The sequence below is a fragment of the Narcine bancroftii genome, chromosome 9 (genome assembly GCF_036971445.1).
Source record: "Narcine bancroftii isolate sNarBan1 chromosome 9, sNarBan1.hap1, whole genome shotgun sequence".
NCBI classification, from domain to species: domain Eukaryota; kingdom Metazoa; phylum Chordata; class Chondrichthyes; order Torpediniformes; family Narcinidae; genus Narcine; species Narcine bancroftii.
In genome coordinates, this window is record NC_091477.1 from 113,961,422 (window position 1) to 113,980,070 (window position 18,649).

Below are 18,649 nucleotides of genomic sequence, written 5' to 3' on the forward strand. Positions count from 1 at the left end.
TTTTGGATGTGATTTTTCATCACCACTGAGAAACTTTTAAAATGAAACAAATTTCTGAGAAGGAGACAAGAGGAAAAAACAAGGGAGGCATGGTTAGTGGAGCCACTAGCACAACGCTGTTACCGAGCAAGGGACTGGGATTCAAATCCCCTGCTGTCTGTAAGGAGTTAGCATGTTCTCCGCATGTCTGTGTGGGTTTTCGCTGGGGGCTTCTGTTTCCTCCCGCCGCTCAAAAAACAAATACTAAGGTCTGAAGGTTAATTGGGTATAACTTGGCGGCATGAACTCATGGGCCAATAGAGTCTGTTACTGTGCTGTATGCCTAAATTTAAAATTTAGAACCCCAACATTCTTCTGCCATTCTGACAAATTTATCTGATATCACTCCAGGTTTCTGATAACCTCGTGGACAAAATTTCATTGTCCTCATTCTTTAAAGTTCCAATTATCAATGGATTGGTGCTTCAGGTTCTTTCTGCTTGGAGGAATATGATTTCACTTCTAAATGACAGCTAATTTTCAGATCTGTGTTCTTGGTGTCTGATCAGGGGAAACAGCCTCCAATCTACCACAGTGCAGAAGACAAACTGCTTGGCTATATCACCTAAGAACACTTTCAACTCCCAACCACAAAACCGGTCTTTCCAGTGAACAGCAGGGAATCAACATTTATCGTCTTGAACATGTCACAGAATTTGTCTTTTTGTGGAAATATTACTGTAAAAATATTGCTATAAATTACATTTCAAAATAAATAGTGCAAGAAAATAGGTGGTGTCTGTAAATCATTGTCCATTCAAAGATCTGACGGCAGAGGGGAAGAAGCTGTCCTTGTACCACTGGGTGTTCATCTTCAGGCTCCTGTAACATTTTCTTGATGGTAGCAGTGTGAAGAGGGCACGGCCTGGATGGCGGGGGCCCTTGAGGATAGAGGCTGCTTTCTTAAGACATTTCCTCTTGTGCGTGTCCTCGATGGAGTAATGTTGTTGCTGGCTAAGTTAACAACTCTGGAGATTTTAACCTGTCCTGTGCATTGGCACTTCCGTACCCAACAGTGAAATTTGCAAGGGTCTTCAGTGACATACCAAATCCCCTTAAAATCCTCACAAAGTATAGCCACTGATGAGCTGCCTTTAAGATGGCATCAACATGGAGGTGGCTTGGGAGGAGGGAGGGTGGGGGAGAAAAAGTCACTGTATATGTGTGAAAAAGAAAAAGTGTATATCATGGCTAATGTGATTTATGGTGTGAAAAATAAAAAATTTAAAAAAAAACAAAAAAGAAACATGGAGGCGTCAGGATGGATCCTCAGAGATTCTGACTTCCAGGAATTTGAAGTTTTTGACTCTGTCCACTTCTGACCCCTCATCAAGAACTGGTTTCAGGAGCGATTTCCCTTCATGAAGTCCACCATCAGCTCCTTGGGTTTGCTAACATTGAGTGCAAGGTGGTTGTTGTGTCACCACTTCACTAGCTGATCTATCTCCCTACTGCATGCTTTCTCATTTCTGGCTGTGATTTTGCCAATGACTGTGGTGTTGGGTGAAATTTGTAGATGGTGTGTGAATTCTGCCTAGCCACACGGTCATGTGTGTAGAGTAAATAGAGCAGTGGGCTAAGCACGCATCCTTGAAGTACGCCTGTGTTGATCATCCGTGTGCAGTCCAACACCAATTTCTCTAAACAATGGCCAACAAGCCTCCTTAATAAGTTTTCTTTATGACTGAAATAAATGCATTGAAATTTGCACCCTGATTTTAATGGGATTTTGCATGACACATTGAGGAGGAGACAGTTCATTGAGGAAAACAGCAATGGGAACTTGACAGCAGGAGACTGTAGCTTTAACAGAAGAGGAAATATTCTTTTCTATCACTTTGAGCCTAAGATTTTTCATGGGTCTCTGGCTGACAAAGAAAATGTTCTGCTCACATAATCTTCTGAATCCCACATGAGAGGCTGATCAAAGTACTTGTTAATGTTATGAGTCAACAAGAACAGGGAATGGGAAGACAAGTTTTTGACTGTTCGAGTCAGTGACCAACTGACTTGCAGGGTGGTGTTACTCCCAGTGAATCTCGCCTAGCTTGAAGAAGAGCTCAGGACTGAAACATCGGTAATTTTTTTTTAACCCCTATGTGAGACTGGCAATTCTGTGCTTTTACTCCCAGTGAATCTGAACATTTCCTCTCTGATGTTTTTAACCGTCGGATGATTAACCACGCAAGTGTTTTGGCTTCAACCATTTGTTAATCTTAACTTCGTAAAACCTCACACGTTGAACATAGAAATTTCTAGTGCAGGTCCTTCAGCCCACAGTATTGTGTCATTCTAATAATCTGATCTAACAATGGCCTAGAATTTCCTTACTGCATAAACCTCCATTTTACTCAGAAACCCCCGATATTTTTTCAGTTTGGGATATGAGAATTTTGTCTGATGTTCATAGACCAGATTTAAGAGGGTAAATATTAAAAACACAGAAATGCTGGATGAACTCAGTAGGTCTCGCAGCGTCTATAAGAGGTAAAGATACATCATCAATGATTCAGGCCTGAGCCCTTCTTCAATGTGAGAGCCCTAAATAGCAGTAATATCTCTTTACCACCTATGGATACTGTTAGGTTCCTCCTGTGCTTTTACTACAATCACAGTGTCTGCAGACTTCTGTGTTTCACTCAAGTGACAAATTATCCAAAAATTACAATGAATCTGCTTCAAGCAATGCATGTTAATCCTTTACCTGTTTTGCTGAATTAGAAGTTTGAGAGTGTCTGAGTTTGTCAGGGCAACATCTGAGTCAAGGTTGAAGTAATAATCACATCCTGGGTCCTGCCGACAGTAGTCCCTGAATGAAGAAAAGGCAAAAGGAGAGAAAGAAACAGGTAAATGTTATGTTGCATAGAATTGCAATGCTGGCAACTTTAAAATACATGGTCTTAGAACTGGTATTAATCAGACAACTCTTTTTGCAGTTCACAATTTGCTGCAGATATCTCATGCTTATTTTGGGAGCTTTACAACTAGTATAAAGATGATATTTAAATGAAACTTGCCCATCTGAGAGCTTCTGTTATTCTGGGTGCCATGGTTGGTATAGCGGTTAATGCCACACCTTTACAGTGCCAGCAATTGGGAATGGGGCTCGAATCCAGCGCTGTCTGTAAGGAGTTTGCACGTTCTTCCTGTGTCTGTGAGCGTTTTTCCCCCGGGGGCTCCAGTTTCCTCCCATCGTTTGAAACGTACCGGGGGGGTGTAGATTAATTGGGTGTAAAATGGATAGCACGGACTTGTGGGCTGAAATGGCCTGTTACTGTGCTGTATTCCTAAATTTAAATCTAAAAAAATTAATTTAAATTGAAAAAAAATTTATAAATGTAAAACATTTTTAAAAAACATGCAATACTTCCTTTCTGTTAATAGGCACTGCATGCAATTCATCCCAGCAGGCAATCAGCCTTTCAATCAGGCTCACTGCAGCATTGGAAATGGAATGAAGAAACTCTGAAGATTTCGGAACAATATGCCTTGCCATTCTTGCTAGCTTCCCACGCTTTGTGACGGTGGGGTAGGGGGGGGATGGGTGCAGTTTCCAGTCAATACAAAGTTCCTTGGTGAGCAGACAACAGACCCACAGCTTCTACTCATTCGTTGACAAGGTGCAGCAGGGGTTATACTTCCTGAGGAGGTTGAGGAGGGAAAGACAACATCTTAAAAGGAGTACAGCTGAGAGTGTCCTGTCTGGCTGCATTATTGCATGGTATGGTGGCCACAACGTATTGGGCCAGAAGTCAATACAGAGGATCATCAAACTGGCTGAAAAGACACTGGGGTCTCTCTTTCCTATGTGGACAGCATTCTCCAAGAGTGTTGCTTAAATAGAGCTAAACATGTATTTATTTTATAGAACCATGGAAGATTACAGCATAGAAACAAGGCCATTTTAGTCTGCGCCGAACATTATTTTTTGCCTCGTCCCACTGACCTGCACCCAGACCATAGCCCTCCATACAACTCCTGTCTATGTACCTGCCCAAAATTTTTCTTAAATGTTAAAATTGAGCCTGCATTCACCACTTCAGCTGGAAGCACGTTCCACACTCCCACTACTCTCTGTATGAAGGTTCCCCTAAATTTTTCTCCTTTCACTTTTAACCCATGTCCTCCGTTTTGTATCTGTTTCACCCTCAGAGAAAAACGCCTTTCTACATTTACTCTGTCTATCCCCCTTATAATTTTAAATACCTCTATCAAACCTCCCCTAATTCTTCTATGCTCCAGGGAATAAAGTCCTAACCTGTTTAATCTTTCCCTGTAACTCAGTTCCTGAAATCCACAAAACATCCTAGTAAAACTTTTCTGCACTTTCTCTATCTTATTGATATCTTTCCTGTGGTTAGGTGACCAAAAACTGCACACAATACTCCAAATTTGGCCACATCAATGTCTTATACAACTTTAATATCCCAATTCCTATACTTAATATTTTGATTTATGAAGGCCAATATGCCAAAAGCTCTCACAACCCTATCCACCTGTGAAGTTACTTTCAGGGAATTAAGTATTAGTATTCCCAGATCCCTCTGTTCTACGGAACTCCTCCCTACCATTTACCGTGTACATCCTTTCTTGGTTTGTCCTTCCAAAATACAACACCTCACACTTAACTGCATTAAATTCCATCTGCCATTTTTCCAGACCATTTTTTCCAGCTGGTCCAGATTCCTCTGTAAGCTTTGAAAACCTTCTTTGCCGTCCACAACATCTCCAATCTTTATTGTCATCTGCAAACTTGCTGACCCAATTTACCACATTATCATCCAGATCACTAATATAGATGACAAACAACAATGATCCCAGCATCAATCCCTGAGGCACACCAGTCACTGGCCTCCAGTATGAGATGCAATCATCCACCACTACTCTCTGGCTTTTCCCATCCAGCCATTGTCGAATCCAATTAATTACTTGACCATGAATACTTAGCACTGAACTGTCCTGACTAACCTCCCATGTGGGACCTTGTAAAGGGCCTTATTAAAGTCAATATAGACAATATCCACAGCCTTCCCTTCATCAACTTTCCTGGTAATCATCCTGAAAAACTCTACAAGATTGATTAAAAATGACTTACAATGCACAAAGCCAAGATGATGATTCCCTAATCACTTTCTGGTTATCTAAATAATTATATATCCGATATCTTAGAAAACCTTCCAATACTTTACCTACTACTGATGCCAGGATCACTGGCCTATAATTTCCAGGTTACTTTTGGACCATTTTCTAATCCTTTGGCACCAAACCAATGGCTAAGAACTTTAAAAATATTTCTGTCAGAGCCACTGCAATTTCTACAGTAGCCTCCCTCAAGGTCAGAGGAAATATCTTGTCAAGCCCTGTGGATTTATCTACCCTTATTTACTTTATGACAGCAAGCACTTCCTCCTCTTTAATCTGTATAGGTTTCATTACCTCACTTTTTTTTTTACTTCCCACGACACTTGTGCCTGTTTCCTGAGTGAATCCTGATGAAAAAAAAACAATTTAGATCTCCCCCATTTCTTTTGACTCCATACAAAACTGACCACTCTGATATTAAGGGGACAAATTTTGTCCCTTATTATCTTTTTTCTCTAAATATATCTGTTGGAACCCCCTTAGGATTTTCCTTCATATTGTCTGCCAAAACAACATCATGTCTTAATTTTTCCTATTTCTTTCTTGAGGTTTTTCATGCATTTTTTTTAATACTCCTCAAGTACCTCATTTACTCCATGTTGCCAATACCTGATATACCCCTCTCTCCTCTTCCAAACCAGATCCCCAATATCCCCTGAAAACTAAGGTTCCCTTTGCCTTTTATCTGGCAGGAACATACAAACTCTGTACTTTCAAAATTTCACCTTTGAAGGTTTGCCATCTACCTCGCACATCCTTGCCAGAAAACAACTTATCTACATCCACGCATTCTAGATCCTTTCTCATTGCCTCAAAGTTGGCTTTTCTCCAATTTAGAATCTCACCCTGAGGCCCAGACCCATCCTTCTCCAGAATTAACTTGAAACTAATGGCATTATGATCACTGGACCCAAAATGTTCCCCTACACATACTTCTGTCATTTGTCTTCTCTTATTTCCTAATAGGAGTTCCAGTATTGCATTCTCTCTAATTGGTTCCTCTATATATTGATTTAGAAAACTTTCCTGAATACATTTGACAAACTCCAAGCCATTGAGCCCTTTTACAAATGGGAGTCCCAGTCAATATATAGAAAATTGAAATCTCCTACTAACACAAGTTTATGTTTCCTGCAGGTATCTGCTATTTCTCTAAAGATTTTCTTTTCCAATTTTGCTTTACTATTGGGTGGTCTATAATACAACCCCATGAGTGTGGTCGTACCTTTCCCATTCCTCAGCTCCACCTGTTTAGCTTCAGTTGGTGGGCCTTCTGGTCTGTCCTGCTTGAGCATAACTACGAGATCTTCCATGATGAGCAATGCCACTTCTCCCCCTTTCATCCCCCCAACCCAACCCAACCACCCCCCCCCCACCCTGTTCTATTGAGTCTAAAGCAATGGAAGCCCAGAGCGTTGAGCTGCCAGTCATGTCCCTCCTGGTCTAAGCCCATCTGCCTTTCCTACAATACTTCTTGCATTGCATTGGAATAGATGCACCAGAGAACATTTCCACCATGTAAAACCCGTTGACTTACAATGGTGCATGCACTTCTCACATAATATTTTCCCTCCTCTACTCCTCTATCTGTTCTGGCACTCTGGTTCCCACCGCCCCCCCCCCACCTGCAAATCTAGTTTAAACCCACCAGAGCAGCACTAGTAAACCTTCCTGCAAGATTATTAGTCCCCCTCCAGTTTAAATGCAAACTGTTCCATTGGAACAGGTCTCACCTTCCCTGGAAGAGAGCCCAATGATCTAGAAACTTGAAGCCCTCCCTCCTGCACCATATTTTTTATGTATATAAATGATTATATGCTATGTAGCGTGTGCATGGGTAGGTGTGTGGATGTGTATGCGCGTGTTATGGCCTGAAGAAACTCTGTTTCATCTGGTTGTACATGTACAATCAGATGATAATAAACTTGAACTTGATCAGCTTTGAATCACATTACTTCATGTCGAGGCTTTCATCTCCAAAGGAGGTAGATCCAGAAGGTGATTCCGTCCCTTAGTAAGGCCAACAATGAACCCAAGGCCTTTTGTGGCAATGGCATCTTTTCCTGGGGGAGATACCTCAGATGAGATGGCTACAGCAGAAGACATGAGATCTGTCGTCAGATATAAATAAAAGCCAGAAGTGAAGGTATCACTTGTACAAGTTGGCAGTTTTGCATCTACCTTCTCTTTAGCTTCATGTCTTAGGATTTTGGAAACTTCAAACCCCTGCATCAGAAGGGAGAATATGTTCCCAGCACACTTTGTGGGCCACGTCAAAAAGCTGCCACAAATTATTCAGATTAAGTCTTAAATGGCTGTATACTCGATAGTAGACATGGACATAGTGAGCTGAAGGTCCTGTCTATGATTATGACTTGAGCCAGGATGATCTTGACTAGTTCTTGAGGATGGCCACTGCTCAGCTGTAAGTAGAAGGTTGCATTGAGCAGGTGAAGGCTTTCTCCAGGGTTTTAAAGTGGTTGGAGAGCAGGGGAAGTTAGAACACAGAACTGGAGGGTGGGGCTGGGTGTGTGTTTCCTGGTCAGGCTGCTCATTCCAACATGACCCAGGGTGTAGTCCTCCAGAAGGAGCTCGGCTCCCAGCACAGCTGGCAGCCAGTTGCTCTTAAAGAATGTCTTTGACAGGAGATAAAGCCCTTCCCCTCTGCTCTCTGACTGTGCGTGCCCATTGAATGGTTTTGAAACTTACTAACACTCAATGTAATTTAATTTGTCAAAGACTAAAATATTCCTAGTTTCCCCCCCCCCCCAAAGAAGTTGATAAATTTATGACAGAAGTGGGGGCTCGAGGGAACTGTCCAAGATGAGATATGACCTGGAGCAGATCCGTCATGATCCTATTGAATGGAGGAGAGGCCTTGTGAGGAAGAATTGTCCAGCCCTGCTCCTTTTGTGTTCTGAATAAAAGTATCACCTTATTAAAGTATATGACACAAACACACGTTATAATAGATAAAATATAACTCCATGTAATTTTCTGCAGACAGTTGCTATCTTTTATTCATACCAAGTGGAGTTTCTGTACTTGCTGAAGGATTATTGAACTGATATTCGAGCTCAAGAGCTGGGATGCCTGCATAAAGGTCCATGTTACAGCTCTGGGCCCTGCCAAGCCCTCATGCTAGAAACTGAGATTAACTGTGACCAGGATGGCCTGATTAAACACTGAGATGGAGGCAGATATTTTTTAAATCTTATCTAACCCTCCACAATCTTTTGTGCAACTTCATACTAACTTTTCTCCTCGCCCATTCTCACCGCTTGAAACTGTTTCTCTTTCCACAGGTTTTGTTGAATACATTTATTCCTGATGGAATTCCAATTTTTAATCCACGCAGATAACATAAAATTCTATGAATTTCAGAGTGAATCATTTATAAAGTACTCAGTTGAGAAACACGTTCTGAATACCAATAAAGAAAATGGTCAGTGCTTCAGAACCGTGCCTAGGTTTGAGGAGCAGAAACATGGCTCAGCCTTCAAATATTTAAGATATAATTAATGTATCATGATGTATAATTTCTGAATCAAAACAGAACATAGTAATTCATTTCAAGGAAATGAGAGATAATATTCTTCTGTTCGCATCCTCTGCAGGAAGAGAACTATGACTTACCGTGTTTGACAGCACACAAGACCCCCCGGCATACAAGAGCCACCCCCCCCCCCCACCCCCCACCATTTCAGCAGGGAAAATTAAGTTTTTAAGAATTAATTTTTTTTTAGTGTACACATTTTAGTGCAATTACGAATAAGCAGATCCATGTTTTAGTATATTTACGGGTAGGCGGGTCTTTCAAGACTTGGGCTTGGTGACCACCATGTTTTATTTGGCATTGTTTAATTGAGGGCCAATGCAAGGACGAACCTTCCAAATCTGGGATAGCAGCGGTGGCAGCAAAGGCGTTCGGTTTGGGGTAGGGTTAGGAGAGATGGAACTCAGGGAAGGATTAGAGTTAGGACCAGGGGTGGTGGCGCTAGGCTGCACCCAGGGCCCTGGGGGGGAATCCCTTCCTCCCTGATACTGGGCCCTGGCAGGAATACTGGGGGGGCACCAGGGGATCTCTCCCTTCCTGATACCAGGGCCAGGCGGCAAAACCATGATCTCCAAAACGTCATCTTTGCGTACAAGACTTGGGGTGGTTTTGGGGCGATTTTTTGGGGGGGAAAAAAGGGAGAGTCCTATATGCCATCAAGTACAGTAGGTGCCCAGAAACATTTATAATTTCTGAGATGACAAGACAGTGAAACCCACTGTAACTTATCCCTGGCTGCACCACATCCAGTTCAAGACCATAGTATTTGAATAGAGAGACTCACATTCCCATATTTCTCGCATCTCCTTCACTCAAGATTTCCTCTGGGCCGACATATTTCACTTTAAGTTCACCTTTGTGTTTCTCCCAGAACTTGTGTATATGTTTTTCATGGTAAACCTCCTGAGGACAAAACAGTTCACGAGACAGAATTAATGGTCCAATTTCCCATTCAGTGTTTCTACTTCCATTGCCCTCACAGCTGCCCTCTGACCTTTTTTAGTGGGCTTTTGCAGTGGGAACCCAAAACAGGGAAAACAGAACCACATTCCTTCAGCAATCAGACCAAAACCAAGAATTTGGATATTTCATTCAAAGCAAAATTGTGTTTAAAAATTAGGTGAGAGATTAAAAAGGCGTAAAGATTTCCATTACACAATACACAATTGTGTATTGAGATTTCAGCTGGTCACGCATCATCCATTGGAAGTAAAGGGCATCTAACAGTTCAGGCCAAGGCCCTTCATCAGGTCCTACCCAGAGACTTCATGGGGTTGCTACGTGTCCTGCTGAGTTTCTTCAACAGATAAATTGCACTGAACTTCAATTTCTCCAGACTTTCTTGTTTAACTACAAAGATTTCCGTTTTTTTTTAGCTGCATTTGTTTAAAGTCTTTGAGAATATTTAAAACAGGATGGAATGAGACTCCAGCCCAGAGAGCATTTGAGACTCATCATGTCCGTGAACATTCATACATTTAAATATTCTCCAACTATTTCTGGTGTGCTCACTGAGTATTCAATATTATATGAACACACAGCCACGTGTATTCGATTGTCATATCCTCAGGAGATGTAGTGCGATAGCAAATCTTGGAGGAACAGGACAAAGTGGATAGTAGTTTCCTCATTTCCAGAATTTTCTCTGCACGTGTGTGTGCGCCAGAAGATGGTGATGACCTCATGTTCAATTTAGGTTCAGATTTTGGATCAACATTCATGTAAAGCACACTGTACAAAGATGGACAAACTGTTCTTAACTAAATTTAAACTTCATGGCCTACAAGTCCAAGTTTTGCCCGAAATTGAATAGTATGATACTTTAAGTTGAATACAATTAAGAGGCAAGTATTACATGTGTGGTCATACACCAATAGAAGACTCACTTTATTGTGTACAAAGAACTTGAGCTTCTCCCTTGGATAATTGATGGTCAAAAGTCTTTCCAAAAACTCCGGAAGAAAGGGTGTTGGCCGTTCAATAAAAACACCAACAGTCACACTGGGATATTCCTGAATGATAAATACATTGAATACTGTTAGTTATAATGACCCACTGACAATCAGTCAAGCAGCACAGAAAGAGACCACTGTGTCTATCCTTTCAAGTCCATCTTACACTAGCAAACATTTTTCCATGATCATTCCCCCTCAATTCTCATTCCCAATTTATCTGATCTCACCTACAATTTATGTGGTGCAGAAATATTTCTTTCTAGTTTAGACTGATGTTGATTAATACATCAAATATATTAACATAATTAATTAACCAAAATATTAATACATAAATAATGCTCATGCTGGGTCAGTTGCAGATAACTAAGCAGTGGTGGGGGTGGGGGAGCCTAGAATGTGTGCTGCTTGGCAACAACAGCCAAGCTGAAATTCCTCTAGCCCTGGCCAAGGACAGCGAGAGATTCCAGAATGTAAGTTGCCTAATAAAAACAGACCGGGTGATAAATTTCCAACGGTTCCCTTTCTCTCTGGAATCAGATGACATAAGAATGAGGGGAACTGGAACTGTAAAAAAATACCTGAGGGGAGGGGGACATTTCTATGTGATTGGTCCACAATATGGTGCATCATGTAGATGGACATTGCATTGCTTAATGCTGATAGGTTAATGCTTGCTGCCTAGGGGTGATTTTTTTTTTTGAGAATGGTTATGTCAGAGTGTTGGAGAATGTATTTGGGGAGCTCTTTGATCCTCTACAGAGGTGATAGACCTCCCACAGGCTGGTATATCAAATCAAGGGAACGAGCTGAAGAAAAGTCTGGCTTCTTCAGTCCACAGGAGATAAACTGCTGATCAAGCCCTCACCCCACAACCTGGGTTGAGGATCAACACTTACCCTACACAGTGGCAAATTGACCAGTACATCTTTGGCATTTTGGAGGAAACCAGAGTACACTTTGGAGGATGCACCACCACAGTTGAGTTGCTGTCTCAAAGCTCCTGCAGCCCAGGTTGGATCCTGACCTATGGAACTATCTTTGTTATGTTTGCATGTCCTCCCCAAGACCACGCTAGTTCCCTCGCAGTGCTTGGGTTTCCCCCACATCCCAAAGACGTCAGGTCGCTGCAACTTGCTCCTTGTGTACAGTAGAGGAGTAGAATTTTGGGGTAATTTTCTCCATATTCTCATCAATTAAAAATGTGATCAGTTTAGGATAAGGGTAGGTAGGCAGATGCTTGAGGGGTCATGTGGTCTGAACATCACATTTCCATGCTCAATGAATGTTGTGACAACCATCTGATCACATTGTATGTCATTTGAGACAATTTTATGCCAAAATGTTGACAAAATAGAATCAACAAGTGCACTGTTTTACTTTAATCTTTATTTGTAAAGCAGAAAGGACCATGTGCCTAACATCTTCATAACAGTTCAAATGTTGTTAAAAAAGCAAGATAATCTGGGCCACATTTTAGTGAAAAAGAGAAATAGTCACATTATTCTCCAGGTGTGGAGGGAGAGAACGAGAGAGGTCGTGGCTGATGGTAGACAAGATGTCTTGTTACATTGGAATTGATCATTTATTTATAGTCCGATACTCATTTGAATCTGGGTTAACTGATCAACTGATGTTGGTCCTTCAAAATCCTCAAATTTTAATCTTAATTTTTCAAGACCGGGGCATCAACAGCAAAGCTACCATTTAACTACCTGCCCCAAATAATGATGAGCTTTTTCTCATCAAGTACTCATTTAACATCTTCAACCTTCTCCTGACAACAACTCAAGATGACCAATACAGCCTTGCCGGTTATTAACCATCCAAGTACCTATCTGTTCAAATTTCATTTACAAGAACTTGGTCCTTCCCTTTCTGACTAAGGCCTCGTCTCAAGGTCCGCGCCAAAGGGGGGGCATTGCCCTCCCAGATGAGGTATTTTGATCCCACCCCCGCCCCCCCCCGCCTGCAGCACTAGTGTCCCTCCAGCTGCTGGTGATCTTGGCGGCTCGTACTGCACGGTTTGGTGTTAGGGCTGGAGTGGCCAGCCACCCCGTCGGTGAAAGTAAGGAGAGGGAAGATACAATGTAATCCCAAAGTAGGTTGAAGACTGCGTCCAGTCCACAACCATCTGCCGACCAATGAGAACTACATTCATCTTCTCCTCAGTGCGTTTCTCATCTCGCAGGACATGAATGTCGTCCATGCAATTGTAAGCACAAAATGCACGATCTTCATGCAGTGACTCAGAGAAGGGGAGAGAGGGGTGGTGGGGGCTCATTGGCTTCGTGTGATCAGGTTAGAGAATGGCAAAAACACAAAAGTGCCAGAGGAACTCAGCTGGTCTCGCACTGTCCCGGGTGGGGGTGGGGAGGGGGTGTAAAGATATATACCTGTAACCAATGTTTTGGTCATACTTCCACGAAGGGCCCGAAATGTTGGTTAAATATCTCTATCTCCTATGGATGCCGTGAGATCTGCTGACTTCCTCCGGCACCTTCGTGTCTTTACGACAGTCGCAGTGTCTGCAGACTTTCGCGGTTCAGCAGAAAATGCCAAGCTACTTTTCCGCAAGGTTCATGCCATTTGCCAAATTGATGTGGAGTCTGAAGGATTTAGACTGTTTGTCTGTATGTCAGACACATCTGAACCGAGGGCCGATTTCACCTGATGGTTCCATACGATAGCTGAAACCCCCTCCCACTCTCCAAGCAACAGTGTCAGAAACCACAGGGAGATCTCTGTCCAGACTCTCTCCAACTATTGCATTCTGGTTGTAATAGCTGGTTTGGCTTGTTTGCTATGTTCAGCCCACACAGACACGCTAGGTTTACGGAATCTTAAAACCATCAGGGCTAAGATGGGTCAGCGATATCCATTTCAAAAACTGATTTCCTTCCACCAAGGTGATCAAGCCTTGGGTTCCTCATGGTCTCAGAACATTATTATAAGTCCCATGTCCCACATTCACCTCCCCACTCCTTAATCTCAAGGTCTCAATTTACAAATTTCACTATTCAAAGACCTCAGAGTACCTTTCAAACATATCAATGTGTTAGCATGACACTCTATAACTGCCTTTCCTTGTTCTTTCCTTATTCAGGAAATACGTGAGTACATTCCCCTTTGTCTCAAGAGATCATTGGTTCTGGATCAGGAGATAACCTGGTGAAGCAGCATTTAAAATGGGATCATGTTACAATTGGTTAGAAGTGGAAGCAGTTATAGAAGATGCTACAGAAGGGCATTTTGAGTGGGACTTAAAGACAAAGGTTTCCTTCAATACAATTTCTTTCTGCATGAGTGACATTCTCCTGCTGTTTAAGTCATTCTGTCTCTCACATCATGGCTGTAGAAATCAGTCTCAGGCCCATAGGATTTAGTCCTAACAACCATCACCTGTCACTCAACATTAGTTAGCCATCTGCTTAATATGTGTCAGAATATGATGTGCAAGCACACAAATTTTTAGGATTTTTTTGTCAGGCTAAGAGATGTTGCTTTAATAAAACAAAAATTAAGATCCTGAAGATTGCCTGTCAATATTATCTCCAATAAAAAGGCTTCGGGGGAGAAAAAAAATAGCCTGTAAAGGTCAGAGAAGTATTTGGAGAATAGATTACACCCTGCAGATGCTCACACTTGCCCGAGGTTATCAGCCTTTCTTGTCGCAGCTAGAATCTTGTTCAAATACCTTAGCATGACCCGAATCCAAGTGGAGGCAAAAAGTAAACCATTTTATAAATTTTTTGTATCTCTCTTTAATCATGCACACAAGGCATGAATTATATCAAAAGCTGTGAAGGTGATCTATTCAATTTAATTTGGATGGATAAAAATGACTGCCACGCTAAAAAAAGGTTAAACCTTCCTAAGATCTCCTGCAGCTGAAACATCATGTGACAGTATTAAAAAGTGTTGATGCAGAACTACCTTTAATCTGACATGTTATCTGTATTTTGCAAACTGTAGTGTGCATTAGAAAGGTTAAAAACACTCTGATACTCCATATGGCTTTGTAACTACATCTTCTAAGTTTAAATGTTCCCAATTCAAACTGTTTGAAATAATGCAAAACAAAATTCAAAGCATTATTTTTCCTGGTGCCATTTACAAGGCCAGACAGCTGACGTGAAATGTCAAACTGGGAAGACCCCCCCCCCTTTATGAATCAATTTGAAAGAACAAAAAAGAGAGGGGAAACATTTTCACACTTCCAAACTAGGGCAGGAACAATGCACCTGGTTTGGAAAGATTCAAACCATTGCTCTCATCCATCATCCAAGTTCAACGGAATAAATATTTGGATTTTGACCAAATGCTTGAATGCATTTGGATTTGGACCAAGTGCCTTGATTGTAGAGTAAATAATTTAAGCAATGGTCACAATCCTCTAAAGGAGATTTTATTACAGTCACCAATCAAGAAAGACAAACGTGCTGTTGTGCAGATTTATTCAGTCAGACGCCAGTCTGATGATTTTATCCAGGATGTAGATCACAAGAAAGCTTTTGCATCCAGCAATCCACACACCTGCAATAAACACGATTGGCTGCTGCTACCAATCCCATCCTGAAATCTACGCTTATGACATGCAAACCTCTTGCCCCCAGCCCCAACTCACACAGCAGGCTTGTCAAAGCAGTAATAAAGAGGAAAGGATGAATACACTTCAAGGGCTGTGAGTGTAAGATCATGCGACTGGCCAGCTGAAGCAGAATGCTGAGGAGGTAAATGGCGGCGGAGCCAGGAAAGGAGATGTGTAGGCAAACGATGGACAGATAGCCAAGCAGTGGCCAGGGTCAATGCTTTGTTTAATAGTCCAACTTGTCAGAAACACTCAGAATTAAAACTTTCCTTATAACAATGTCTTAACGGACTCAACAAATTAAAAGAAATATTTGCAGAACACTTGCTCTTGCTGCATGAGTGGCTGTGGAATACATCAAGCTTTAAGATTATTGCACATGCTATACAACAACTTCACACACCAGTTAAAGGACCACAATTTGATCTGGAAACCATTTAGTGCTCCATGGCAAAGCCTTGAGCAAACTTACAGTTCCTCCCTTACTTCGTGTGTACTCCAACAAAATTCAGCTGGGACTTACAAGCGAGAATTTGTGGCATGATTTAAAGGAATCAAACCTCGTACAACCAGCTGACACTGTGCAGAGAGTCACAGGAGTGGATCAGTTGAGATTCTTCTGCTTCAGAACATTGCACTGATTCTTAAAGAGATGTTTCAATGCAGCAGAGAGAGAGACTGCTGCACTGTCAGATGTGACATGACCTCTTTTAGAAAGACTCCAATGTCCTATCTGCTACTTGGATTGGTATAAAGGATCCTGTGATGACCTTTGAAGAGAAACACTAAGCACTCGCATTCAATTTAGACATACAGCCCGGTAACAGGTCCATGAGCCTGTGCTACCTGGTCGCTAACACTATAACATTGCACTAATCAGTATGCTCACCATGATGCCCTCGATCTGCTGTTCACTGGATCTTGCCATTCACAAATTCCTCAGTCTCTATAAATTAGAAGAGCAGTTTACAAGTGTATCCTCTGCAAAGCAATCTGGATTTCAGAAGTGGAGTAGGGAGGAAAGTCTCCCCTTTGACAAGTAGGCAAAGTTCCACCTCATTTTCCTTATGGATGTAGGCTCTGCATAATACAAAGACTAGACCCAACTGGTATCGGGCCAAGAATTCATTAGCTCTTTTTCTCTCTCAGCTGCTCTCCCCATTCACCATTCCCCCACAACTTCACTGTGGGCCTTAAGTAGAGAAAGAAAGTTGGAAACATCCGCAAAAGAAAATAAATGGCCAACCCATTCCTTTTATGTCCTTCCTTTGTTCTCATTCATAGCCAGAACATTAATTGCCACAACAGTGCAAGTCAACCTCTATTTGATGATATAATCGTGCATTCCAACTTCTGTTCCTACTCCAACAATGTAGGCTTGGAAGAGCAGCCTGCCAATGGTGGAAACAAGGCAGTCAAATTCCTAAGCCCCAAAGCAGCTGATCACATTGTGGGAAGGAGCCAAGTAAATCACACAAGTTGCAGTTATACAGCTGGACAGAAGAGTGAGAGAGGAGCAGCGGCAAGCTAATGCTCTGACGGTTGCTTCTGCTTTAGAAAGTGGCTGCAGCATAGGGCCAGTAGGTCATGTGTCTAAAGAAACGTTTAGCTCAGCAGGTCCAAAGGTTTTGAGTTATAAACCATGGAACAAGCCCTTTGGCCCAATGAGTCCATGCTGACCAACTTAGCATTCTGCACCAGGTCCAATTGCCTGCAATTGGTTCATATCCTTCCGAACCCTTCCTACACCTCAAAATATATTCTGAACATTGTAATTGTAACCACTTTATAGTTTCCTTCAGCAACTCATTCCAGAAATTGTCTACCTTTGAGTGAAAATGCTGCCTCTCAGGTCCCTCTTGAATCTCTCCCCCCTCATCCTCAGTCTATGCCCTTGCTCTGGGAAAAACACTGTGAGCACCGTGGAGTGGAACGGTTAGTGTAATGCTGTTACAGCACCATTGACCATGGTTCAAATCCAGCACTGTCTGTAAGGAGTTTGTACGGTCTCCCCATGTCTGCGTGGGTTTTCTCTGGGTGTTCCGGTTTCCTCCATTCAAAAATATACCGGGGTTCTAGATTAATTGGGTGTAACTGGGCAGCATGGGCTCGTAGGCTGAAAAGGCTTGTTATCATGCTGTATGATTAAATTTAAAAATAAACTAAAAATGTAAAATTTATCCACGCCGCTCATGATTTTATAAACCTTGATAAAGGCCCTCTCAGCCTCTGATGGCCCTGGGAATAAAGACCCAGCCTATCTAACCAACCTTTCCCTATAAATCAAGCTCTCGAGTACTGGCAACATCTTGAGGAATCACTTTATACCCCCTCCATCCAACTTTTCTCTTCGAATATTTTCTTTAAAATCAACACATATCTAACAATTTATAAAATCATACATCACATGATTATAAAACTTGTAAATACATGTTGGTTTATTTGAAAAAAAAACTACAAGAATAAACCCCACCTAATCCTTTCCCTCCCCAATCTCTACTACATCCTACTAAAAAACTAAATTACTAAAATATATAACAAACATAATTATATATTGAATTGGATTGCTTCAGAAGACGTTCAAAGATCCAAGAAAAAAAAGCATTTCTCTTAAAAAAAACCTATTTATTTTTAAGGGAAGACTTCTCTGGTCAGGAGGATTCAAATGAATTATTTATAATTTCAATCCCAATGTTCGAGCATAGGGGCTCCAAATCTGTAAAAATACGGAATATTTACCCCTCAAATTATATGCGGATTTTTTAATGTAATACAACTTTGAACCTATATATGCCATCTTCCTAATGTCAATGAAACCTCTGATTTCCAAGTAACAGCAATACATTTCCTTGCCATCACCAAAGCTAGTTTAATCCATCCAACTTCTTGATATCCTTCCTATAACTACGCTATTACAGCTCAGCCACTTGGATTCAAATCCGCTGCTGTCTGTAAGGAATTTGCATGTTCTTCCAGTGTGTACATTGGTTTTCAATGGTTTCCCCAGTTGCCTCCCACCCTCCAAAACATATGAGGGTTGTTGGTTAAGTGGGGTTTAAGTGGTTGCAATCGGCTTCTACTGTGCTGTAAAAAAAAAAGTACTCTTGCTGTGGTCTCATCAGTGCCTTCTACAGCAAAATGTGTCTGATATATGGTGAACAAGGTATCAACTCTCTTGGAACTCTGAACGAGTAGTCTGGTTTTTGATGACACAAGAGTTCTTATGATAAAAGATGAAGTGAGAAAATGATTTTCCCCTCATTTCCCACCTCTGGACTCCCCCTAAATCTTAAAAGAAGTGGGGATGACTTTTATGGTCAATAAGACTGGTTCACAGATAGGAAAGGTTTAGAGGGACATGGGCTGATT

General features: G+C 41.7%; 1 protein-coding gene across 4 annotated transcripts in view; it reads right to left on the reverse strand.

The window, feature by feature from the left end:
* Positions 1 to 18,649, reverse strand: part of plod2 (procollagen-lysine, 2-oxoglutarate 5-dioxygenase 2) — a 144,889-nt gene that overhangs the window by 24,979 nt on the left and 101,261 nt on the right. For all 4 annotated transcript variants that reach the window (XM_069897388.1, XM_069897387.1, XM_069897389.1 and 1 more), the window contains 3 exons: positions 10,624 to 10,749; positions 9,522 to 9,640; positions 2,744 to 2,848 (listed from right to left, as the gene is read on the reverse strand). In XM_069897388.1, coding sequence (XP_069753489.1) covers positions 2,744 to 2,848; positions 9,522 to 9,640; positions 10,624 to 10,749 — 350 coding nt within the window. The remainder of the gene's footprint in view (positions 1 to 2,743; positions 2,849 to 9,521; positions 9,641 to 10,623; positions 10,750 to 18,649) is intronic.